Raw genomic sequence first — 27,445 nt, forward strand, 5'->3', positions numbered from 1 at the left:
TTCTCGGGTAAACTACAAATGCTGGATTACTTTGGGGTGTTGAAGGTGAGCAGTACTGCTTGCCAATTATTTGCTTGTGAGCCTAGTTGTGAGTAAGGCTCCATCCTAGGTGATTTGGATAAATGTTCCAGAGAACACTATACAGCATCTTCTGCCAGAAAGAAGAGCAGAAAACTCTTGGCACCATGAGAATGATCACAAAACTGAGACATTTCATGGACAAATACTTGCAAAGACCATAATATCATCCTAAATGGTGTAACTTACTTTTGCACCATAGACAAACGCATGCAGTCTGGGGAAACAGCCTTCTGTGTTCCCAAGACACTTCCATTAAGAGCGATGGTAGTTCTATGTACTCAATGGCAGAAATATAAACACGCTTAGCAGTGAATAATGATTTTTAAAAGTCTGGTAAGATAGACTGAAAATCTTCACCTATCAAAACTGCAGTCATACAGCTTCTGTTTATTTTGTCCATCCAATGGAAGTATTTAACATTCCTCTATGAATATAAGCACCCTTAAACATGGTAGGTTTCTTGAGACAAATACTCTGCCACTGTTTTCCCCACTATAGCACCGCTACCTACCTTCGGCTACATTTTGCTATCAGCACAATTAGGGAGTAAAAGAAAGGATCTCTCTCAAAGAACAACCTTGCTTCATCCACAGAGCTAAAAGCAGTGTTCCTGGAATATTTCCTTCTGGGCACTCTTTATCCACACAAAGGAAAAAAAAAGCCACCCTTCGCCATATTTTACAGTAAGCAAATCAATAATTTGAGGAAAGGAAAAAAGCAGCAACTTTCATAGACTACACTCACTGTACGTAGTAAATCGTCATTTTCAAGACACCAGATGCGCAATAAAGGAGACAGGTTAAAGGAAACAAAAAACATTTGGTTACTTCTTGCCCAGTGAATATTACAAAAGCTGTGCAATTTGCAAGAGGTATTTGTTAAGTAGAACAGTTACTCCAAGATGTGGCATCCATCACCTACCTTGTAGAAGGGCTCCATTTCTCTTGAAAAAGGTGCTTCCTGGCCAAATGGGTGGACCTGATGTGCTAAAGGTAATAAGAAATAAGTGTAAAGAAAATCTCATTTACATTGAACAATTATAAGTTACTATTTGCATGAATTCCATTTTGTTTTTAAAGCTAATGTAACATCATGGCATTTTTGCCTTCAAGCAAGGGTCTGAGATTTCACGTTAAAAATAGGTCAATTTGATTCAAGATTCACATTCCCTTCACAAGGAAAAACCTCCTCAGCAAAGCACACGCCCACACTCTCTCAGAGGAAGAGAGAAAAAAGCAATTTGGAATAAATAATTAAAAAAACCCCAAATCAACGTCAAAAATATTTACGGAGTTCTCGATACAGCAAAATATACTCCCTAAGCCATCTGCTGAAAACCCAAATGCTTTATGGCTTTTACTCAACCATAACAACATGCTACCCCAGCTAACGCATCAACACGGAAAAGCGTTGGCCAGACACCGGGTGGTTTCTGTGCTTCCACCAGAGCACTTCGCCCACCAAACCCCCTCACACGCAGAGGTCACCTCACCGCATCAGAAAACACACAGCTCAACGAGCTGTCCTGTGAGCACCCGAATTAATGAAGAATGCGTGCCGTGCATGTGTGCGTGCTTGGTGACCACGGTGGCTCCCGCGAGACCCCCGGCAGGGTGGTGGCCGCAGCGGGCCCTCGGGCGCCTGGCACACGCAAGCACCCGCCTGAACCGAAACCCTTCCCTGAACTTGGGCCACTGCCAGGTCCCTCTTTCGCTTCGTCTCCTGCTCGTGCAGAGGCTGCCCGAAAGTAATGGCCTCTGACAGTCTTCTCCTATGGCAAGTGCGGCTGAAGGCGAAGAACGAATTCAAACATGGGAAAAGAAAGAGAAAGAGGGAACATCTGTATGATCCTCTAAACCCTGTTTCCTTCATTGCCTCAGAGCAGCCCCATGGTGCTGTGGGCAACAGGACTGTGGAGCACCCACTGAACAACCTGTGGTGCCAGCGAGCCGGAGAAGAGGGGAGGTTGTCAGGAAGTGCCTGATGGCCGCCTGCGCCCCTCCTCTCCCACAAAGGCACCGGAGCACCGCTGCACCAACACCACCACACCAGAACAGCTCTCTCTCTTATGGCAGCTGCCCCATAGCCCGCATCTGTCGGCAGAAGGACCAAACTTCCCGGACATAAAAGGTAACCTTGCTCTTTTCTTAACAGTGCAGATGACTGTTGGCCAGGCACGCCCCTCCTTCCAGTACGGCACAGCTCGCCCTCCCCAGGGAAATCCACAGGCGGTGCTGCCCAGAGCAAGAGTGCCGCCGCCGCTGCTGCTCTTGGTGTGGGGAGTCCTCGACGGGAGAGGCACTGCCTGTAGGAGTTCACTGATCGCATCCTAGGGCTCAGGCGCAGCAAGTATTTTAAGAGCACAGTACCTAGGGGAAATAACTAAAAACATGGAAAAAATTTGTTGCAGCGTTGTCAAGGCAGGTGGAAGAGACAGATTGCCAGGGGGTCGTTCCTGTAGTCATGAAACAGGTTTCAAAGTCCTCTAAAGCTTGAAGACAATCACAGGTATTTTAATAGACTAAGCTTTTATTGAAATTAGTATAATGAAATTATGCTATCGATATATAAATAATTGTCCTATGCCCAAATTCGAGCACAAATTAAAAGCAAGGGACTAAATATCCTTCGGTAAATTACTGTAAGGCACTCTGCCTTTTTAAAGTAATCCACCTTCCTCTTTGGATGCAAAAATGTGAACCAAGCCCCACACGCCGTTTCTGTTCAAAGTTACTTTTGTCTCCTCGTGAGTTGACTACCGCTACACAAAATGCAATGAAACGGAAAACAGATGTTGTCTATTACATTGACAGCATTAGCAAAGTTCTGATAAAACGCCATATATAAAAACCACACTGCTTTCACAATTATTCTGCAGAGACTCTTGTGCTAACGTATAAAAAGTTCACTGTGTTAAAATACGGACTGTAAAAGGATCCAAAGCAATTATATGAGTAATAAAAGCCTTCGATACTCCTGAACAAAAAGGGGAGTTGAAAGAGAGAGAGAGAGACCAAAATGACCAAAGAGAAGTTAAGTAGGTCTACATTCATAAGTGCTGGAGTGTGCTAGGGCATGCACTCGTCTGAATATGCACGCTCACTTCATAGGGCTTAATGTAACCCATTGTTTGCATTCCTTATAGTAAGCACCAGCTCTTCAAGTGTAGCTCCTCAACTCACATGAAGGTCAAGAGCTGTTGAGGGCATTCACACTCCTGTAGGACAGGCTCACAGTTTTATACCACAGAGTCCAGGATAATCTCTGGGACAGGACCCATCAAGCTACAAGTGGAAAGGTGCAGCGTAGTTTTCTTACTGTACAAATTTGCCACAGAAATCAGAAATCACAGTACGGCAACTATATGCTCCTCAAAAGCCCAAGAAAAAAAGTGGTGACATTCTGAAATGAAGCCATAGAAAAAATTTACTCCCAGGCTGCCGTATGCCTGTACGTGGGTGGAAGAGGGTTAAAGAAAGAAGAGGGAAAAGCATATATATTTGAACAGACAAAATGTCTCCACTAGAGAAACAAAGCCATAGTGATTTATCTTATTTTCCAACTTGAAAAAAGGCCCAAGGCTCTCATAAAAAACTCCATCTGATTCAGCACAAACCCACATGAACTGAGAAAGTTAACTGTGCCTTCCCAGGGAAGGAAGTTAAAGAATTCAAGCATGTAAATAATGTACCGCAGCGACCGGTCAAGCCTTTCAAACAAACTTCTGAGTTTGCAGGGCTTTGCTGAAGTTTAGCTATGCCTGATCTGTGTTGGATAAATTCTCTTTCTGTTCCCAAACTTTTGCACATGAAGTCTCAGATGGTATTAATTATTAAAACATATTTCAAGTTGAGAAATGACAGAGTTAAGCTATCTCTCACTTTAAAGTGTTCAAAAGCTGCTTGATCCCTGTTCCAGATTAAGAAACCATTTGAAGAAGTTCATTGTTCTAAAGACCATCCATAACAAAAAAACATTGGGTCCATCCCAGGCAGTTTTTCAAATGAGTTGTTTCTTCGGTGTAGTCTGTAAGCTACTGGAGAAGAGTGGCTGGTTCTCCGATAGAAGTAACAGCATATTCTGCATTTAGGCAAAATAAAAATGCAAAATCTGGTTTTAGGTATTTCTTTTGTAATCAATACATGCTATAAGATTAATATTTATGCAGTTAGCATTATTGATGGCAGTTTTTCCCCAAACTTATCAACTAAACACACTGACTAAAGTAATATTTAATTTTTAATAAATCCCCACACAGCTACTAGAAGAAAAGCCATAACTAGTTTGAACTTTTATATCAGCGCGGAGAAACTTGTGGCCTAATACATTTTTGTTATGCACAGGTTTGGACTGACTTAACTCCCAGCAGCAGCAGCAGATGAGCACAGGGCACTTGGGGAGGGAAGAGACGGACTTGGATCAATCATAAAGAGCTGAGATTTCAAACTAGCATCTTGAAAGAACATGAATTAGTATAGTTTATGGATAAGATGACACGGGAAACACCAACCGTTACCTGTCAAGGACCGTTGGTTTGATTTGCAGAAAATACTACCGTTTCAAGCAGACCCTCAGCAAAGGGATATCCAGGCTGCAACAGTACTTGTAGCAAATGCATAAAACGGGATCTGGGGGTGCAAGTTCACGTCCATCCAGTGCAGGATCCACCTCTCTCTGAAGCACAGTCATTGTCACTGCGGTATCTATGCACCACCACAGGGAGCAAATGAAGTATTCACATGCTTGCTGAAAACCAGCAGCTGAGAGAACTGACAACCAACAGTGTTTAACCCGTGATCTCGTGTGAAATGAGATACCTGGAACTAGGAGCCACCCCTGATCAAACCTAACCTTTCCCGGGGATTTGCTATCGATTTTTTACCACAAGTGGGACTCCACTCAAGGCAAACGATGAACTGTTTTTCCTCTGATGACACAAACAGTAGGAAACTTCATTGTGCCGCAGGGCCCCGGGCATGGGAAGCTGCCTGACCAAGGGCTAGCAGGGATTTTTCTGAGGGAAGGCTTTTCCACAGGAAAATGTTGCTTTGCTGAAATCTAAAACATTCCATGGGAATGTGTTGATTTGGACACCACTTGTGCTGGAAACCAGGCCGACGTGAAGGGCTGGCTGGCCAGCCAGCGAGGGTTCATGGCAGCCGGCCAGCCCAACCAGGAGCTCCCAGGGTATGCAGAAGCAATAATGCATGTGAGACCCCTCCCATTAATTATTTCTACCAAAATGTATGCCACACATTTATAAAAATCTTTAAAAGGTGTGTAGGCTTCAAGAGACTTAAAAAAGGAAATATAAATCCTTTGTCTTATGGAATTCACATTAGAGCAAGGAGACTGCAGTTCTTAAAGCCAAGCGCTAAAAAAAAAAAAATCCAGGGTATGAATTCTCTCTCACAGTTGCAGTATTTCACAACTATGCCAAAAACTCTCACAGGCCTCTTTGTCAGAGGCCTGATTAATAGATTTAAAAAACCCAAACAAATAAAAACTCAAAACAAATTCAATTGTGTGGGACTACACGCCACAATTAAGGGATGATGAAAACACAGAAGAAAGGCAATAAATGTAGGCCAATGACTGTTACCAAATAGGTCCAGAGGGTGATGGTAAGCAGGAGGACATAGAAAGTGGGGAAAACAAACAAACAAGGCACCACCACCACCACCTCCTCCCTGAACGCACGCTTCAAAGGCCACTGAAACAGAGAGCTATTGGCCCAAAGAAGGAAGGCTCAGTGGGGAAGCAGGGAAGATGCTCCACACACACCTCGGCCCACCACAGCCAAGAGGTGGTGGGCTCAGCTACTGGGGCATAGCTGGTGCCAAAGCACACCCTGGCTCTCAGGAAAGCTTGGAGTACAGGGCAGGACAGCTCAGTAAGGGGCAGAAAGATGAACGGTGTCAGTTGTAAGCTAACAAGCTGTTGCACACAATATACCCAACACAGAGCCTGCAGTAAGCAAACAGCTGCCAGACCACAAACAGGCTGCAGTGACACAGAGGATCCCCTCTCCAGCCCTTACCAGTGGCAAAAATGATGGGCACAAGCAAAGATGATTGACTGAAGCGCCTCTACATACAGCTCAGCCCACAGATTTTGCAAAAAGGTGTGACAGGAAGAAATACAACTCTTCCTCTCTTGACAAGCGCAGTAAGTTCCCAGTAATGCACAAGTGGATGTGAGAGCACCCTTTGCCCCAGGGTTGACAGCAGTTATCAGGACAGCAATATAATTGAAAATTCCCAGGAGCAGAAGCTGCAGCTGCCAGACAAAGGGAATGAAGGCATCACTGTACCCATGCTGCAAGTACTCCATTACCAATCATCCACAGTGCAAAATACTTCTCTGCAACTCTCACCTACAGCTCCGACAAATAGTGAACTGAAGGAAATGTCAAGGACAACAACCTAGAAACAACAAACCATTTTGTCAAAGAGTAACCAATGGAGCGTCTTGCAGGTATAGAAACTCACCTCCAAAAGTTTCTGAAAAGCAGCTAAACCACAATTATTCTTATGTTGAAGTTGCTGAGATAACAATAGCTGTAGGTGCCTTTATCTGGCTGTAGCCCATGAAAGCCTGTATCTAGTGGCAGGGGGGAACGATACTCTTGACAAGTACATTCAGCTCCTGATGCAAGTTGGACTCAGACTGCTACCATAAGGTATATAAATGGATGCCCAATTAAGCCAGAAGATCAAAGTTTTTACCATTCCTTGAGAAGTAAATTTAGGATGGGGTGGTAACTGAGAAAAAAGCTTAAGTATACTTTTGTGGGAATACAGCATCCCTTGATGCTGGAAGATGAATAGTACTTCCTTACGGCAGTCACCCTGTATAAGGCATGAGAAATACTCATGACTACAGCAATGAGCAGCCCCCTTGGCTCCCATGCTGCACAAACACGGTCTGCAGAGCGGCTGTCGGACGGCACGGGAGGCGGTCACTTGGTCCAAACCACACTGCCACAAATTTGCAGAGTGAACACGGGACAGACGGCATCTCATTCTGGTTGAAGACTCCTCTAACGCTTGTCAGCTCTTCACTGCTTGCACCAGAGAGCTCAGATCCTTCTATTGCCATATCAGTCTCATTTTCTACATTCAACTCTAATGCCATTACTGGACGGGGGCTAAAAAGACTACTGCGCTGCAAAGAGGGGCTAATGCTCTACACCTGGGTACATAACCATAGTTGTATTAAAGAATTTATCACTCCCATTATAAATTGTGAGCAATACAGAAGCATTTAGATACTGCTGCACCTCTAACACATGCGTTTTGTTAACAAGGAAAAAAAAATTTATAATCCCTGCCAGCAGCTTGCTGGCAGTTAATATCACAATTAGCGATCACCTAGCAACAGGCAAGCAAGCTTCCTCTCCAATCAAAGGGAAAAAACCTCTACTAACCTGGGCTAATGACAATACATCAAAAAGTATCTGGAAGGTACGTGTTAAGGTATTTCCTTATTTTAATGAAAACTGATTACTTCAGAGATTTTAAATATATAAATCCATTACTCCGTCTTCTCAAATTTTCCATAACTGACAAAACATTATTCTTAAAGAGATTTATGTATTCACAATAATAATTTTAAATTTATGAAGGCTGATCTAATATTCTGGTAATGCTTCTCTTGCCTCTGTAATTCCCACTTTTATTGTCTCTTGGTATCTCTCACTTACTGTGACATGTGGGATTGAGACTTTAAGCTCCTAGATAGAGTCTTTCCCGGTTTCTCTAGGGTGTCTAACACATTTTTGAGTGAATAATAAAATTTTGATCTCTTGCACACTCTAAATGAGTTTTCTCTATGACACAACTGCCAGAGGGATTACATCTAAATTTTTATTAAAGACAAAAGAAAAGTTGCTCAGGAAAGCTATTCACGAATGAAACACCTGAAAATAACATTTAATGTTACTTTTTGAAGGATGAAGTGGAAAGTTGGCCAAATCTTTACGTTCTCCAAATAGCCAAAGCCATTCTCCTGCCACTGTCTCCACTTAAATAAGTAATTAAGCAAGAAAATAGGGGGGGAGGGGGAGTATAAAAAAGCTTCTCAAATTTCCAGAATTAGAGATAAAAAGGGTAATTCCCAATTTCAAGAAAGACATGGTCATGCGTCTTTCGGAGCCCATCAGTGACTCTGCTGTCATGCTCAAAAGACACCTCTCACTGCTGATGTGATATATGAAGCCTTCTTGTCCCCTTGGTGAGACTCTGTAGCCTTCAGCCAGAATTTTGGTCTTTGCTGAGAGCTGAATATATATTTATGGACAACAGAGGATTTGTTCTTTAAATAAATAAAAAAATTTTAATTTCTAGAGAGCTGTTGTTTTAAAGGAGATGGTTATTTGAGGTATGCCAGCCATAGTGCAAAATGCAAATTTCTCACTACTCTGTGTTTAAGTATTTTAACACATTTATTGTGAACACATTGTAATTCCAGGCTGAATACTGAAATAGGAAAAAGTCCAGATATATTTGAAAATTCATGGTGAGACAAATGTCCCACGTAACTTTTAATTAAAAAAGATTTGTCTCCATTGGGAATTGGGAGATGCCGGCTATCAGCCTCCAATTCTAATTCTGCCTCTACCACTGAATCACACAGTGACTTCAGGCAAGTCATTTCATCCTTTCTGTCTCAGTTTTATTTTTCTTCTTTTGTGTTAAAAACAGGAGTAAGTTCTTACCGACACAGTCTACATATCTCTGGCAGGAATAAAGAATTGTTAAGTAACAACACAATAGGTGAGGGAATAGTCTTTTGAAGTGCGCGTAGTTAAAGAAGGAATAACACAGCTCACTTCTAGAGCATGGGTTGTTACTTGTTCCTGCTTTCCTGATTTTGAAGTACGGAAAAGCACTGAAGGTTACTTCACATGCTGTAGTGCTGTGTTTCTCCTAACTTCACAACTGCTATTAAATGGTTCCTAGACTATCTATCACTGGATGAAAAACTGGTGGTCATCTGGCTGGGGAAACTTCAGAGTTATCTGAACTTGCTCATGTGCTACGGAGTGTGCCTGCGCCAGCTCATGCAGGCACCGCAGGTCAGTCCCCTGAAGCCCAGATGAATAAAAGATCCTGTTTACAGACAGCCACTGGCCTCTGAGACCACAGAGGACCATGGTCTCTTTTGGGCCACAGCAGCATCAAATGCTGACCTGGCCAGTGGGGAGAAGTTTGATTCTCTTCTATTCTACAAAATCAGAAATGGAGCGCTCCAGTTTTCTGATGATAGCCTTCATTTGCTGCAAAACAAGTGAAGGGGAAGAAGAGGTTAATTTCTGTTTTGGTTTTACTAGGTTTGAATTACACGGGAAGAAAAAAAGTCTTTATCTCAGATTCCAGAAAATAAATGAGTCCTAGCAATTGCCTATACCTAGGCTCACCTTCATTGTCAACTTGATGTAAAGAGTCTGCTTTGATAGTTAATGCTATAACACAGACACCTTCCACGCTGACCATCTGAGCAACTGAACCACAGTGAAACCGCAGAGCTGCCACCCAGGCACAACACTGTAAAGCTCTACTAAAAGAAGTATTTCTCCCAAACTGAAACTGATTAAATTTTTAAAAAGCCCAAGATCACCCAATTGACTTCTGTTATTCTAGTCCTGAATTCTCCGTTTATTACTTTTGCAGAACTTCACACAGCTTTGCTGGTAGACCTGCCTGGATTTCATAAATAGTTTCTACATGAGGCTCCCACTCACATTTCTAACCACGGCTTAACCATGGCCTGTCAGTCAATCGGACTTGAGATTAATGATATGCACGTCTCTGCTAGAACAGCTTGTCACCCATTAGTGAGAATATGCCGCTTGTTGATTTTAAAGACACCAATATACCTTGAACATGCACAAAGTTATAAACGTGCATATGCAGAAGGGCAAATCTGATCTCCAATGAAACAGAAATAGATGGGAAAAAGGAAGGGGACACCTTTAAGTCCCCTCCAAATGCTTCATGTCACTTGCTGAAATTCTTGTTTATCCGGTATGGTGTGATTCCCCATTTCACCAATTTAAGTACTAAGGAAACTCAAAACTGAGCATGACCCGCAGGCTGCTGCCAGTATGAACTCCCCCTCCACCACTTGCTCAAAGCCAAGGCGCTTACCAGCTGAAATTTTCCATACTTGGTCTTTCTCATTAATCTTGAATGAATGTGGTTCAGATGATTCAGAACTAATCTGGCTTCTGGAATTACAGAAGCAGAGGACAAAACGAATGTTTAACCTCTCCCCTGGAACATTTAACCTCTCCCAGATGCTGAGGGTATTTTTTCCCTGGGAAGCTTAATGTGCCTACAGGCTCTGCAGCGCTGCTGCAGAGGAGCATGCAGAGATTTGCAGTCACTGGGCCATACACCAAAGCGTTTGATGCACATGTCAAAGTTATGTAAAAGCAGAAAACATGATGATGATAATAATAACAACAAAACAGAAGTCAAGTACTCATGTATTTGGAAAGCCCCAATTACATTTTTTGATTAATCTCAATTCTATCTCTTCACGCGTAACTACCACACAAGTCCTGCATTCAATGGTCACACTTGTATCCCCCAGAAGATCGGTGCCTGGGGATCATACTGCACAGTGTGCGAGGTGCTCAAAAGATGAATGATAGACAGTTTGTGGGTGCTTCTATCACTAACACAAAAGTTTAATGCATAAATATGAAGTTATCCTTAGAGATACATTTTTAGAAATAAACTGCTAAGGCATAAAAAATTTAGTATCAAAATTTGTCAGTTTTCACTCATTCACATTCCTGTGATTACTCAGTTTGAAGCACTCAGAGCTGTATTTTAGGGATGGGGGAGGGACAGACCCACACACACATGAAACTACAGCACCTAACACTGGGCTATTTCACCTCACAGTCTGAGTCTACACATGTATCAAAAGAGGGAAGAGAACATAGTATTTTTTTGCATTCAGAAGCATTGTAGAGACATCACCTAGATCAATCCTCCCACCCACAGAGCTACAGAAATACCATTTCCATTCACAGAAAGGAAAACATACAGATAACAACGTACCTCCAAAAGACCCGGTAAACCGTGGCAGACGAGGACGAGCCCCCGGACACCCCACCTCCCAACTCCAGGCCCCTGCTGACAACCCACACAGCTATCACATTACAGCTCCTCATCACTGAATGATGTTAGTTGTACCTACGAGAGTTCAGCGTTTCTCCTAAACAGATCCCAAATGCCTCAGGTTGGATGCAGAGGAAATTAAAAGCAGAATTATAATATGCCCTCCACTGTACAGTAAATTTAAAGCAAATGGCACAAGTTTGACTAAATTCTATCCTATCAGCCCAATCCAGTCAGGAGAAGATAGGAATTTTCCATTTATACTAGAAGAGTCTTCAACTCAACAAAGCCTCAAATTCAAGGGGCAGAGCAGATGTGACCTCACAGGTATTTACACTGTAGAAGTCTCTTCCCTCTTTACAGCCTCTGCCAAAACGAAGAAGCCCCACTGAACTGTGGTTGGGAACTGTATGTCAGCTGTACTTCTCTGGTCTCCAGAACAAGAGCACTCCTTGTTATTTTTACAGGGCAATAACCACAGCACCCTACTCCCGATACCTTCTACTTAACATTTTCAAAGCAGAGCTATGAAATAATGAATCTCACACGTTCTGCAAAAATAACTGTAAACAAATACTCAGAGGACTTCATTTTGACTCATTTTTAAATTATCTTTAGCCACTTTCATCTTAGCAGAAAAATAAACCTCCCACCTGTAATGGGAAATAAAATTCAGCGTGCATCTTTATCCCTCATCCTTACCTCTCCGAACAGCTGTTCAGCCTGTTGAGAATAATAATATTGTACTTAATAATATTCTAATAATTTTCTCAAGTTACAATATTACCTGCATGAATGAAGGAACTCACTAAGGAAAAGAAAAGCTGACATTCACATAATTTATCACAAGAAGTCACCCCTCTACCTTTAAGCCAGCGATTCTTCATATGACTGATGAAGCTGCATCTCTACCAAGAAGGAGGCTACTTTTCCAGAAGCTGTCTACACCATTTGTTATTTCAACAAATCTCGGCTTCCCTGGTGGAATCTGTGATCTGGTCTATGTTTCCCTCCATTTGCTGCTTCTCCTCTGCTGTTTGTGCAGAAATTGGACACAACTCAGTAAGACAGGGCTTACAAACATTGCTCTTTACTCTAGGATTCTCAGCAGAAAGCAGAGATGTAGAAATAAAGGCTGTATGAGGAAAGGGGAAGGTGGGCAGGCAATTGCTTTTGCAATGAGGTACTGGCTTCTACATCTCTACTTTATCCGCTGCTACTTCATGTGGGGAAGGTTGAAAAAAATCATTACAAACATGAAAAAGTCACAAAAAGTTGCAAATATCTAAGTTTACTGCTTCTGCATGGTATATCTAAACAGCAGTTTGGTAACAACCTTGTGCCAAAACACAAAGCCAAGAGAGACAGTCTAGGCCATTCACTCTCTCTTGATAAAGCTCAAGAAAATTAAAGAATAAAACCAAGTATGACAATCCAGCAATCTTCTCTGCCCCTCGCCGAACAGCTCTGGTTTAACAGCCAGTGGAGGAAACCACAAGCTCTCTCCTCGACAAAGCAAGAGGTTCTGGGAGGTCCATCTGCTGGTACACAACCCCAAAAACGGAGGTATTTCACTAACAACGAGCACAATCTTTGCGGGCACCAAAAGGAGCTGCTAAGGATGGGCATGGTTATCTGTCAGATACTGCGTAATTCTCCTTCCAGTTGAATCAGTGTCTGCCATGTGGTTGCAAAAAATCCTCATTAGTATTAACTAGCAAAAATATGTTCATGACTGTATGTGTACTCTCACTCTCTCTCCATAATTAATCCCTGGAGTAAAGCTGTTCCTTGGATCACCTCAAATATAGAAAATCAATGAGTTAGATTACAGGAAACAATTAATTATGGTTCACTGGTGTTTAGAAAGAGACACTGACACCCTGACATCCCCAGATAGCATTTGTGCCCTCTAAAGCAGTAAATCAGAGAAAGTAACAAACTATGCTTTTCAAACATCAGATGACCTCACGCTTGCTCAATTCTAGTGAAATGATACTAATCAGTCAAAAAATGAATGGGACATAACCTTTTAAACATTAAAGAGGCAATTAATTTATAGTGCATCCATTTACTACAACCAATTAAGCAGAAATATTTTCTTCACGTGTTAATGCAACTTCTGACAAATTGAGGAGGGGGGTGGGATAGAACAAACGACTTTGCCAAACCATTCCAGTTAATTCTCATGTTAGTGGTTTCATTGATAGTCAAGTCTCTTCAAGTCTCTTTTTTCAGTGTCATATACAGTGCATCACTGAAGTTTCCCGCCAGCGCACAAAGGACTGAAAGTAAATAGGCATAAATTGGAAAGTGGCAAGCCCAGCCATTTGCAGCACTGAACCATCCAGATAGCTGCCTCTGCTGGGTGCAGCAAATACCACCTGCGGCTCTCAGTTCAACTGGAACATGCTCAACCACCTTTTTAGAAATCTGTGGGCCTAAATTTTACATCACGGAGGAGCATGACTTGAAATGAAGCAGGACTTGGATGGTATCAGCAGAAATTGTTGTCATCTCAGTGCACTTTTTACCCTTTTCAAACCATTTTTGCTGACCTACGAAGAGGACTCGCCATTCTGTTTTCATTGCCAACCCCTGCCTGAACTGTCTCCTCCACGTTATCTCCTTTGCTGAATCCCTTTTGGGTTTTATTATTGTCTTTATTCTACTTCAGAAAGTTCATGGCTATTTTGTAGAGCCTTTAGCATCTCAACATGGGACAACTTCACAACTAAAGCTTTAAGCCATTTAGACAAGTCCCATGGACAGGACGAGAGCTTGCGTTTCGTCACCAATCCCCCTTCTCCCTGTTTGCGTGGAAACTCTACTGGCGGGTTTGTCTCTTGGTCTCTCATTCCCTCTTTTCTTGGAGGGACTCTAGAATAGGTTGTGAATGCTAGAAAGCAGCAGGTCAGATACACTAGATTATATGAAAGCAGCGTAATGGAATAAAAACCAAAATGGACAAAAATTTAGCATTTAACAAGTGCTTTGGATGGGAATTAAAACACCTGTTTATAAACAAGTCCAAAGAGAATAGCTCAGCTCCAAGAACAGAGCACAGAATGTCCTATTTTAATGTTTTTGTCTAGAGAAAAAAGGTCCCCTCTACTAAAAGAGTGGTTTTCTCAAACAGTATATTCCCCGTACAACACGATCCTGCCCATTATTCATGCTACACTAGCATGAATGGCAAGATGATGCCCGTTAACCTCTCAGTGCCACACTGGAAGACAACTATAAGCATTTGCCTATGAAAGCAGGTTTAATAAGGGCTCGTGTGAAACGCAGCAGTTAAGGGAAATCGAGAACACAGCAGAACTCACTACTCCTCCACATCAAGAAACTCCCCTAAACCTGTGGGCATAGCAAACTGAAAGCAGGCCTTTTGAGCCAGGTGTTTCACATTGAGAAGTTCCACTGAAAAAGAAAAGGAAAGAAAGAAAAAAAAGCTGGTAACAGATACATTCACGATCCCTCCACACCTTTTGAGTTTATGCCACCCCAAGAAAAACAGCTTCCCTCTTGGGAAAGGCAGAAAAAGAGTCACCATTTCATGCAGTCTTGCAGTCGTGAATGTACTAAACCAAAATATTTCCTATTAAATCCACAATGTCTGTTCTTTCCTGTAATTCTCCCTTCTGAAATTCTCTTTCTGGGGGGAGAGGGAGGGGGGAAAAGCCCTGTTTTTCTGCTGTCTCCAAGCAAGCTCCAGTCTTCATCCCCAGAACGCGTACTGTTACATGGGTGTGTATCATGGTCTCTTCAATAGGGCAGCAAGGCTTAGTGCCTGCTTCCCTCCCGAAGGAAGAGAATGACGTACACCACTATGGCACTGACAGGAGACGGTGCTTTTAACTGAAGTAGGAACTGCCTGATTTGCATCTCTGAGCAGGCCAACAAGCAAAAAACAGCACTGAAACTCATCTGTAGGATGGGTGGTGAAAAGGTGACTCCGGTGCCGGTCTCATAGTAACCACCAGGAAAAACGTTTCCCCAAAGAAAAAAAAGGGAGTTCATTCTGCCTCCTTTCCTTGGCTTCCCTTTTAAAGAATACAAATAAGCTTCCTGAAAAACAACAGGCCTTTTGATGAGGCAATAGCTTTCCTCTGTGTTTTTGTTTGTTTGTTGAAAACACTTTGATTTCGCAGGAAGCACTAACAAATGCAACTGGGGATCAACTTAGTTAAAGAACCTTAAAAAGCAACAGGACACACATCTCCTACTTCAGCCGCTAAACTGGATTGTCTCACTGGCTTGAGCAAAACTGCTGAATTATTTCCCTAACAAAAGAAAGGCGCTTTTAGGTCCTATAATCTCATTTCAAATCCTTTTACCCACTCCCCACTCTTTTTGGCCTTGAAATTGCAATCCTCTTTCAGGACTAATCTCAGGACTAATTGGTGCCAGCATTCCAGTTTCTCTTGCCATTTCTTCACCCTCCCTCTCGCATTGTTCAGGTGCTGAAAAGGACGGCGGGCCAGGGTTCAGCGCCCCTATAATGAGTCTGTTCCTACAGAGTAACTGTTAATAATTAGCAGGAAGCATTTTGTCTTTAAATTGCACAGCATGAGCAGCAAGATTTCGCAGAGCCAAAGAATCACTTCACTGTTGCTCAAGGAGCTCCACAAGTTTGTGGGCATGCGGAGGGCCGGGTGGCGTGCAGGGCGCCGTGGCTGGGCCAAGCCCTGCCAGCTGGGCACGCAGGGCAGCACCGGCAGTGCCGGCGTTACCAGAGCTCCGCCAGCAGCGGGAAGGAGGAGGGAAGCAAAGGAGCACCATGCACACCTCACCTCCGGCACTGCGGCAACGCCGCCGCCGAGGAATGCGTCGTCATGACAGGACCAAGTCAGTGTGGTGAAAGGACAGCCTTTGTTTAAGAAATATTCCAGAATACAATTTCCTGAAGAATAACGAACAAAGAGGAGATTTAAGAAAGCCTGCTGCTTTTCAGCTAACGACTGTATTTGCAGGTAGTGCCAAAAAGGAACAATGACTTCTCTTACCAAGGGACTATCAGTGTTGACCACTTCCCAGCCAGACCTGAAAGCAAAATTAGTTTTTCTGTAATTGGAAACTTCAATCTAGTGAGTGCATTAAAACAAAACCACAAAAAAAAAGCTACTTGCAATGGATGTTCGTTTCCAGCAAACCTAAGGCTAACCTTGAGCTTTGATTCAGGCAAAATAAGCCAAAAACTTCAAAAGTTTTTCAAGCTGGTAGGACTGCATCACCAAGAGTCCACATAAAGTTTTGACAGCTATTGTACAGTGTCTTCTACTGTCTTGAAGCTGAAGGACAAGAGAAGAAACTCCATCTGATGAGACATACATTGCTCCCATCGTACCCCCCAAGGACCGCTCTGGAGTTTAAACGCAATTGTGACTACATCCACACCCTCATTCACTACTGCATGCCTTCAGGTATCTGCAAGCATGTACGCTATGAAGAATATGTTAGCATTAAAAAAGGAAAGAGATACAACTCGCCTCACTCTCCTGAAAGATCAACTCTTCTTGTGGAGCATCAATAAGAGACAGGCTGTCAGGTTCTGAGACTCCTGCAGAAGCCAGCACACAAGACACAAGGTCTCACTAGATTTAGGGAATCTACTGCTAGTGCAAAAAGGCAACACCAAAGGTTTCTGGGTAAAAAGGCATACTCTCTGGCACACTCAGCCAGCATCTGACTATCACTGGAGAGAGAGAGGGGGGGGGGGGGAGAAAAAAAAAAAAAAAAAAAAATCAGTCTGTTACTGCAAATACCCTCTAGAAATGGTGTGGGTACACAACAGCCACACAGTAAGAACTTGTCATTTATCTCCGCTCACAGAAATCAATAGCAGGTTTGAACACAGAGCTGAAGTTACTTACAATTGTCCTTCATTTGCACCATAGCTTGAGTCAGGCGGTGTCTCAGTGGCTTTTGAATTAAGATAGGTAGTAAGTATGCTTAGCTCTGTGCATATTACCGTCCCCTGAATGTTAGGTTCCCCCACCACACTAAAGCCACCCACAGCGCGACACCTTGCTCAGGGAATTGTGTTACAGAACATCAGTTGGAACAAGTGCATTTAAATTCTCCATCTCTTGAAAATGCAGTTTGCAAACCTTGTGCTCAGGATCCATTGCTTATTTCTGTTTGCCTTTGTGTCAGAAATTTCAGACAGAGGACTCTCCTTAGGCCATCCAATTCAGCTTTCTGCCAACAGAAAACTCCTTCCCACAGTCCATTTTCTAGGATTTTATTGAGTCTGCTTTTCAGCACTCTACCAGATGGATTTCAAACCATTTCCTTTTAAGAGATTAATTCGGTCTAAGAAGTTCATTATTTGCACCTGGTCAGCGACCAAGGAAAGATAAGCCAGAGTCTGTGTATTTGTTTCCTCCTCACATGCTATTAAAATGGCCAGTTTTCCATCCAAGTGTCAAAGTCTGTTCACAACAGCAATACAACAGAGCCAGAGAGACATCCCCATGAAAACCAAGCACCTGTGTTCACAGAGGGATACTGTTAACTTGTTTACAGCATCAAAGCAACCTCCCTTTTCTACCTTGCAGTTTGAAAACTGGAAATCAGAAGACAGCAAGTGAAGACCAGTTCCTGTCATCAGTCCCCTCTCCCCAGGTCAGAGTCCCCAGGTAGTGCTTGCCTACTTCAGTGCAGTCCAAACTCCTGTGCCAGCCGAGGCTGCTCTACTGGTATTGCATTAGAGCATAGGCTGAGAGATGCAGCAGATTGCTGAACTGTGCCATGTGAATTACCCTCTCTAACCAAGCTCGTGACGACCAAGGAATCATGAAGTTGAGGTGCAGCACCTCTTTTCCCCAACTGTTGCTTTACCCAGCACTGGAAAACTTTTCTATAGCATGTAAGTGTCTTGAAAACACAGGTTTGCAAGTCAGGAAACCTTTAAAGCAGGTTTGTAGCACTCACCTGCCAGAACACACCTGTGTCAACACTAAGCACAATGATGCCCCCATGCTCTTCTGTGCAGAAACTCTGCTTTGAGAGCCAGAGGCAGCATAATTTTACTAGCACAGCACCGTGCCATCCAACTAGCCTCAGGGAGATTATGGTTCAATTACATTTTCTATGCTTTAAGAAAGCCCTCATCCCTCCTTGACAAGTCCCAAACCCTTAAAAAAAAAAATTTCAAATCACCAGGATCCTATTTACAGTGCAGCTACACAAATGTCTTCACTAGCACAACTGAGAGGACAGTTTGCTATTGTACTAGAGCAGCAAGAGCAACTTAAAATGCCTTTGCAAAGGAAAAACAAACAAAACACAAAAAGAAGGAAAAAAAAACCCACAAAACCAAACCAAACCCCAAAACCAACCCTCTGCTGAGCAAACAGATGATACTGCTCCCAGGGTCCTCAGGCAGCTGGTTGAAAACTAGTCTGGAGACTGCTGCACGCCACTGTCTGGCATGGTATGGTTAAAGCCCAAGTATGCTTTTGGGCTTTTGTTGTCTTAGATTAGCCAAAGGGCAAACTCAGTAGCAAATCCAAACAGCTTGTGAAAAGTTTCCTCTGTTAGTTTGGGGGGTTTTAACTGACCAGATGGCAACTGCTAGTGGAGTTTTTAACTGTAGTGCCTGAGAGTACCACCTACAGAGTGCTAGTCACTCTTCTCAGGGGCATCTCATACCCACCGTAGTGAACCAAGGATGGAAAATGGGCAAAGAAATAGGCAAAAAAAACTTTTTTGGCAATGCCACTCAACACAAACTGAACTCCTAAAGCTCTTGTTCCATATCATTACAAAATACAGAGCTCATTAATACAACTTTCCCCCTGTTTTCAAAGCAGGGTTTTGATGGTAATATTCCCAGTGAGATAGAAAAAGACCAGTTCTAGCACTTCCAGCACAAATTTCCGTTCTCTTTTGTCCCCTCAAATCTCAGCAAGTCTATTTCTACATCTGAAGGCAAAAGCAGCAAAATATACTTAGTAACCAAAAGATCTACATCACTTTAGCAATATAGCTGACTATGGCTCTTAAACTATCACGGACTAATGTGTTTGTATAAAGTCTTCCTTTTACATTATGTTATACTTGCAAGTAGCAAAATAAAAGCTGGCTACTCCAGAAGCTTTGTTTGTTATTAATTCCCTTAAGTTTAGAAAATTATTTCATTCTAATTAATTGTTTTATTTTTTTAATCTCATGAGAAAAATGGTCGCCTTCATCTTGCATATGCAAAACAGCTAATGAGAGAACAATTTTTCATATACAGAAGGAACTCCAATTAATAGAGATCTTAAATACTTGGGGAGCTGTTATGAGTTCTGCCATTGATCAGACAGCTGCCTGGAAAAAAAAGTCTTTTCAGGAAAGTTACGTAATTAAAAGTAACCCAATTCCTTTTTGTTTACTTTTTTTCCCTCCATCTGCTAATCCAGATTAAACATAAAAATTAATGACATCCAAATAACCCCGAACTTGCTAAATTTACATCTCTTTTTCATATACTTTTACTGGAACGTACATCCTGCACTGCCATCAGTTATGAATTCCCAATGCTGCATGGACATTTTAAAGCATCACTATATTTTTTAGTAACTCACTCTTCAGTATCTGCATTATTATGCAATTAATTTTTCAAATTTCACATATTCTGTCTTAAAAAACACCACCACCACACCCACACAAGACTAAAACCCAGAATTATATAAACTTCTAAACACTGAAGTGTCAAAAAAAGAGTCTGTTCTGAGCAACTTTGTTCTTCAAGCTAACCTTAGGAAGTTTTGTATCAAGCCTGTAACCACTGTTTGAACAGAATTTTTTTTGGAAGGATATATAATGGAATCCTGATAAAAATAGTTACAGAAAAAAGCAGTGAGAGGCATAGAGCTCTGCAATATTTATATTATCCAGGCAGACAACATAGCGAACCCACCAGTGAGGTCAAAAACTGCAGTACAGAGAACAACTGGCAACAGCAGTCGGGTATATGGGGCCATAAGCAACAAATGCAAAAAACCACCAGCTGTATAAAGTTGGACACCTACTACTACCTTTGAAAAGGGCAGAATAGTAAGCTACAGTTATTCCACTTTCACAAATAAAGTCCATGTAGTATTGATTCTAATACCAAAAAATACATCATACAAGCTAATGAAAAGAAAATCTAACAAGTGCATGCATGCTGCAGCAAGCCAAGAAAGAAATACATTTACATTTGTGTTAGCAAGACCCATTGGCTGTGCAATCTTGGATGCTTTAAGAGCAGAGCAATGAAAAATTACCATACATAACCGAAGCATATGCATGAGCCCACAGAGCAAGTTCTGACAATTAACAAGAGGAGATTGCCAACAAAGGAGAAGTGAGTCAGGATGAAAAGAAAGGAAAGATATTTTATAAAACTCTGATCTACACTCGTATCTGAGATGGCCAATCTCTCCAGCCATTCCCCTTTCACAAAGGAAAAAATGATCTTAAAACACGGAGGTGGAAGCCATGCTCCTTTGTAAACAGATACACGGGTGTACGTGACAGCCCAACCAACTTCACCCTGAGCAGCAGAGCCAGGCTGCACCTTACCAATGCTCCTCTTCTGGTATCCACAAGTTATTCATCAACAAAATGAACTTCTCTAATGTGTTTGCTAGTCAAACTGCTTACACAAACCCACTTCAGACTAGTTGTCTCAAGCAATTCTCCTCTCACTGTTGCTGTGAGTATTTACTCTTTTGTAATGGAAATAGGTCACCTGCACTAGAACAGTACATTTTGTTTCTAAGCACAAGAGAGAGCAGCTTCCCTGGCAGCCAGGCTGCCTTTTGACATAAAAAGTACACTGTATGTACATATACCTGTGCACTGAAACCCCCAGAGGTTTGCACATTTATCACTAAAACAACATACAGTCATAGGGAAAAAAAGCCTCAGACTCAGAATGAGGAATCTTATCAAAAGTATAACAACATCAAAACCAGCAAACTGGATGAAACCAACAGCCTGTTTGGTCCAGGGTTTCCATGACCCAATGCCAGAGATGGAAGTTTCACAGAAAGTGGAAGAGCAGCATAGCACGGTAAATCTGTGCTTGCTACTACAGCCCACCCAGGCTCGAAATACTGGAGAGACTGATTTAAAACTGAAAATCCCACAAGGTCTAGTATCCTCTTCCAGATGCATTTGTATTAGCTCTGGACATGGTAGCTAAACAAAACTCCACCTTTTGGGCGACTATTGCATAATCCTTAGCCTCAGCATTTTCCTGTAGTAGCGAGTCCCACTAACTAATTTACACACTGTCTTAACCTCCCTCCCCCCTTTTTTTAGCCACGGGGGGGGGGGGGGGGGGGGGGAGCAAATGCTGCATTTTAAAAACAGTTGTGTAATTTAGAAACAGAACAAATGCCACCAACGAGCACCCCACACATACACACTGCCTTCAGGGCCACCTGGAACAGAAAGAAAGCCAACAAGAGAGTTTCTTGAAATCTATCTATCTAAAACACAGCCTCTTAATTCTCATTTATGTTTAGATGTACCAAAATTGCTTGACAGATTTTCTTTAAACAACTGTGGGGTTCCCAAAATTAAGTCAAAACACCTGTGAAAAAATAAAGTACAAATAATCAAATATAACCTTCAGAGTTTCATTGTGGCTTTACTGAAAAAAAACAAGAAGTGTAAGTCCTGAGCGCTTCTGTTTTGCAAGGGGAAAGGGGAAGGAACATTTTATCAGGCCACTGTAGCATAAAACACACCGGACAAGCAAAGAGCCGTAGCTCTCACCTCCTGTCTTTTTACTTTGGGACAAACAAGTGAAAGTGTGCGGAAGACAGTCTCTTCCCAGCCATACAGGACTTTGCTGAGGATGGAAGTTTCTCTACTAAAGATCCCCCACCTCCTCCAAAGAACAGTTTTTCAGATAAGTACTTCATTCTGATGAAACAAGCAGCTTGATTTTTCCAAGTCAAAATTAAAAGCCCAAGTGTAAAAAAGTTTCAGTATGAAAAAAGACTATCCTTTTTGTTCTAAAACTTCAAAATGAGACATTTTAACACCGTTTAAGCCCTTTCAGTTTTTATTCCTCTGAGCCATGGAAGTTCATGTGAAAGGAAACAATTCTAGCAAAATAGTTTTATTCATACAAAACCCAGTTCCATCAAAATGGGAGGACTATCACTTTTACATGGTAGGATCAGAGGACAGATTCACACACATTAAAAACCGGATACAACAGAAATCCAGGTATCATGGTGATGGAGAGAGTTATAAAAGCCACAAAAAACATGGTCACTAATCACAACCTGCATGTGGCAACTCCAGCCCTGAGCTGAGGTTTTATGACATCAGAAGTGAAGTCATAACTGGCAATGATGATGAAAAAAGAAATCACGATGCAAGCATTCAAGTATTAACAAGCAAAATTATCCCAAAACTTACTTTCTTCAAACAAACAAATTAAAAAACCTACCTTCTCCAGAAAGCATACTAAACTATATATAGATACTATACTATCAGCACACTGTTACATACACACATCTGTATGCTGGGATACCATATGTATCCCAGAAAAAGTGTGTTGGCTAATAAAGATTCAAAAAGACTAACCCGTTGAAACTTGTTTTGACATTTTTATCTGAGAATAAATATTTACTAAAGAAATAGCTTTCAAGGGGAACTGCCTTTCACTTTAAGATTTAGGGCCACTGGCACTGCAATAGGACAGTGGAAAAGCTCTATAGGTTTAGGACACCTGTGCTTTTTAAAAAGTCATTTGCAGAAAGACTGATTGATACTTTGAGAAATACTGGGGCAGGGATTACACAGACACCTAACACAGGTATGAAATGCAACTGCACTTTTCTTTTAACTCTATGTATAAAATAATTGGAAACACTATTGCGACAAGCCTCGCTTATAGTACACAGGTGCCCCTATGACTGGAAGATATGGAAGCCAGAGAGGATTTTGTTCAGGACAAAGACCAACTGGTCTGCAAGGTCTGAAGGTCAGTCTACCTTTCCCTGAAGCTCAAGATCTCCCAACCCGCTGCCAGCTGGCCCAGGCTGAGGGTCCATCATCTAGTTCAGTTTTTTACCTCTGATGGGTAATCCAAGGCCAGATGGGCCACCTTGCTCACCTGGACCCCACCTTCTCAGGATTTTCCACAGTCACACCGTGAGCAGCAACGAAACGGGATCCTCTTATGTTCTGCTTCTCTTCACAACGTTAGTGAGAAAAGAGGAATTGATTCTCACTGCCCATGCTCATCTCCCAGGACATTTCTCTATGGAAACCCAGTTTTTTTATGGTACAGTTGTCACCTTCTGTTATGACCTGGGGAGAAGCCGGGTCACTTGCAGCCAGTTCCTCCAGCTCTTGGACTCAAGTGGACTGTCCCAACATTATGAGAGGCTGCCAAGCAAGTCTGCCTGGCATCTTTCCTTAGCCAAGGCCATTGAACCCATGGGCAGAACTGACGTTCTCAGAAGGGTATTACATATGGAACAAATCAGTTACACAAATATTGGGAGTTTCACATAAACTGCAACAGCTCCATCACACTTTAAACATGTTCTCTATTCCCCAATATACATTCAAATGTTAGGTAAAAGGATGACAGGTCCACGCAGGTTTTTGTTTAAGACAGAGCTACAATTCTTGGCAATAGTCAATGCACCTTACTTTGAGTCTAAACAAATATTAAATAAATAATGAAGAGTTAAACTGCAGAATGTCTTAAAATCACAAGAGTAACCGTTACAGAAAAGCCACCCCTTCCCTACTGTTTGAAAGATTCTGAAATTCTCGTAACTTTTTTTTATTCATAGAAAGTTTATTACTACTACTATGACATTAGAAACTGTTCTAAGAATGTCAGTCTTACAACAGAACTGCAAATAAGGTGACTTTCCCTGTAAATCTTTCTTACTAAAGGAACCAAAGGAAAGAAGTCCAATAACTAACACAGAAGTGAAGAAAATCTAAAAGAAAAAAAATTAAAAATAAATTTAAAAATTTAACTTGAGTTCTGGAAATAAAAAAAACCTTTTCTGAATCCAACAGCAGCAAGATGTGAGACATCATGATACTATTTCTGGTTTCCCAAGCTTCATGAGTCTATGTTTTCAAATGCAGAAGTCAGATGACTGCCACTGCTGTAATACTGTGTGATTAACAAACATGATGCTCATGTCAGCCACTGTTCATCACACAAACACTTGTTCCCAAGTCCTAATTTTCAACTGCTAAAACTTCAGTGCACTGTTATTGAACTGCATTACACAGGCAATCCATCCATGCAACTGCTGCAGTTGTAATAGTGATGCAATGGCTATTAATGGGACGAAGGGTGAGAGAGGGACTGAATGCTGCCAAGTAACCAAAGAAGAGGCGTGCCCCATGCTCTCTGCTTTTTGCTATACCATATGGCCCGTGCACCGCGCAATGCATGCCCTGACTGTACAAGAGCACACGCTGGGGACAGCGAAGAAGAGGGATGGGGAGTTGCAGAAGACCATCTCAGAAGCACAGCACCCACGTGCTTCTAAGTTTCTGCAGTCAACAATTCACAGCTCTATCAATGAGGCTACTGTAACAGTTTTCATAGGGAAATAACCACAGCTAGAGAGGGATTTACAAACAAACAAAATTTTCAAAACACATCCCTAGACTTTCCTTTTCCCATGAACTGAAGTGGAAACATCTACGGTACCATTCCAAGCTATCTTTGGAATAAGGCTGTATTTATCTACAGAAGGCACGGGGGTGGGAGTGGGGAAGCCTAAAAAGCCAAGTAACTGGGAAGACTGTTCAACAAACGGGGCTATGAATAACAACAACATAAAGCAAGGAGCTGGTGTTTGCCCGGCATCTAGAGAAACGTGACAGGCTAAGGATGCTGCTTTACAGTTCTTTACCAAAGGTCTGCAAACACGCAGCCAAAACAAAGACTCAACCAAATCTTTATGTATTTGGCAAATAGGAAACAAGACATTTGTACTATTTTGGGGGTATGGATGAGAAAGAATTGAAAACATCTCAGCTGAGAAGGCTCAGAAGCATTTATCTAATTTTGAGAGGAATGAAGACGTGATTAGAGGGTTATTTGTACTTCCACCAGCCACTCCTGCTGAGCACAAGGGTGCTGCAGAAAGGATGCATGAAACTGTTGTGTGAAAGAGGGCAGACTCGGACTCTCTGCTTTTCTTTTTCTGTCCAGAATCTGCTGCCACCTTTCCCAGTTTATCTCCCTCCCCTCCGCCTTCCTCATACTATAATGTACAAGAAAATCCCCTTCAAAAGCTAAGAGTTGATCTGTTTTGTTTTCTGAAACTATGCTCAATGGGGTACTTCCCATATCAGAGAAGTCTACTGGCTAGAGAGCTGATAAGAATATGTTAGAAAACAAGTCCTGGATTGGCAAATCCTCAAATATTTATGCACTGATAGCATTACAGACATCCACTCAAGCAAAATTTCTTTTTTCTTTGCTATTCCTACCTGGCATCAAGCGGAACCGATGTTCTCTAACTTGGAGAAAACAGAAATAAAGCAGCATAATCCCGAAGTACAGAAGCTCTTTAAATCAAGATGTTATGGTGTCAGAGGGCACAATTTGGAAGAACTTCTGTCCTCTGTGATCTCTGAACTACACAAACAGCAAAATAAGACTCCCCAAAGACTCCACCGTAACACCTCACCAAGAGAGGAAAACTCATTCTGACTCTATCCAGGAAGTGAAATATCTAGATCGATCTTGATAACATGCACAGAAATTAAAATTAGACTGCTCTATGGTCAGCTTCACTTCCTACTGAAAGCAAAAACAGTAATACAGAATTAAATCCATGTTTCCAGACTGCAAAGGACAACCAATTAGTTTTTTTAAGTGCCTCCTTGCAGGGAGACACCCTGCAGTGCCTTTCAGTGCTTCAAAGTTTTCAGTGAATGGGAAAAGGTTGTTTCACCAGCTACACCAAATGGCCACAGAAGAGCATATCTGATCTCAACTTATAAAGCGTATGGATAAAAAGAGCGCTTATACATTGTCCCAAACGATAACCTACAACACACTGACTTTGATGCAGATTTAGCTTCAATAAACAACTGCAAAAGTGTGAAGGCTGTGACAGTAAAGCCAAAACCCGCAAATATTTGAAGGAGTTGTTCCAGTAAGAGCAGTTTCCTAAGCAGCCGATCTACAACAGCCGTCCTTGGTGGGGGAACACTTGTCTGTTTCGCATCCGTGTAACAGCTTCGAAGTTCCCCATCCTAGACAGGCTGTATGCAAACTGCGTATCGACAGCACGTGGCAGTGACTGCTCGTTGCTGCAGCAGTGCACGGGAGGCACGGGGGGACGGGGAGGCGCAGGCGCAGCGAGGGCCCCACACAGGCGCTGCTGGGGGAGCTCCCGTGGCACAGCCACCCCTCACCCTCCTCACAGCATGGTGGGAGGTCTTGTACTGATGACATGGAAGAAGAAAGCTAGGACTAAGAGTGGTAAGACTGTTTTCAGCCTCAAAATAGGTAAATGCAATTTTTTTTTGTTCAAATCCAAATGTAAGCATGCCCAGGTCACCTCTCCCACCGTTTACCACAGCGCTTGCAGCGATGGCAGGTCCTGGCGGCTAAACCTTTTTTCCCCAAATCCAAGTTTCACAAATTTTTCATCATGTCTCTATTAATACATTTCAAAAGTTAGACAGGGGTTCATAATCACAAAGTCCCCTTGTCTTATTCCTTCCCTTAGGGTAGAGAGTAAGGAAAAACATTTTTATCAGAAACAGGTATCAAAAGACAAGATACTGGAGAAGCGATGAATGTTTAAGGAGCTCATAGCATTTTTAGGGAAGCCACCAGCAGCAGGAGGAAATAGTGATAAGAGACACTAAATTTGATAAAACAGAAGCCACTCCAAATTTTTCAAATCCCGGACCAGTAAAGTTTCATAAAATGTTTGGTCACTCATGTACCCGCAGGCGCTCTGCAATCCATTGGCCTACCCCTGTACCATTCACTTCAACAAGGGAAGGGGAAAGAAAAAACAGATCACGAAGCCACGCACATTTAAATGAAATACTGTTCTGGAAAGTGACCCTGCACAAGAAGCAGAGATGGTTTTCTGCCGACTTCTTGCGGGGCCTGGTCCCTCCCAGCCGCTGAGGCTGCAGCACCAGTCAGAAGCCCAGCAGTGCAGAGGGATGGCTCTGCAGCACCTGCTCCGCCAACAACTGGCGGGCACTACGTA

The 27,445-nt window shown here is 42.3% G+C and overlaps 1 protein-coding gene across 7 annotated transcripts in view; it reads right to left on the reverse strand.

The window, feature by feature from the left end:
• FOXN3 (forkhead box N3) overlaps positions 1 to 27,445 on the reverse strand; it is a 215,718-nt gene that overhangs the window by 79,827 nt on the left and 108,446 nt on the right. For all 7 annotated transcript variants that reach the window (XM_076345255.1, XM_076345261.1, XM_076345260.1 and 4 more), the window contains exon 4: positions 1,003 to 1,067. In XM_076345255.1, the coding sequence (XP_076201370.1) occupies positions 1,003 to 1,067 (65 nt within the window). The remainder of the gene's footprint in view (positions 1 to 1,002; positions 1,068 to 27,445) is intronic.

The sequence above is a fragment of the Aptenodytes patagonicus genome, chromosome 7 (assembly GCF_965638725.1).
Source record: "Aptenodytes patagonicus chromosome 7, bAptPat1.pri.cur, whole genome shotgun sequence".
Taxonomy (NCBI): Eukaryota; Metazoa; Chordata; class Aves; order Sphenisciformes; family Spheniscidae; genus Aptenodytes; species Aptenodytes patagonicus.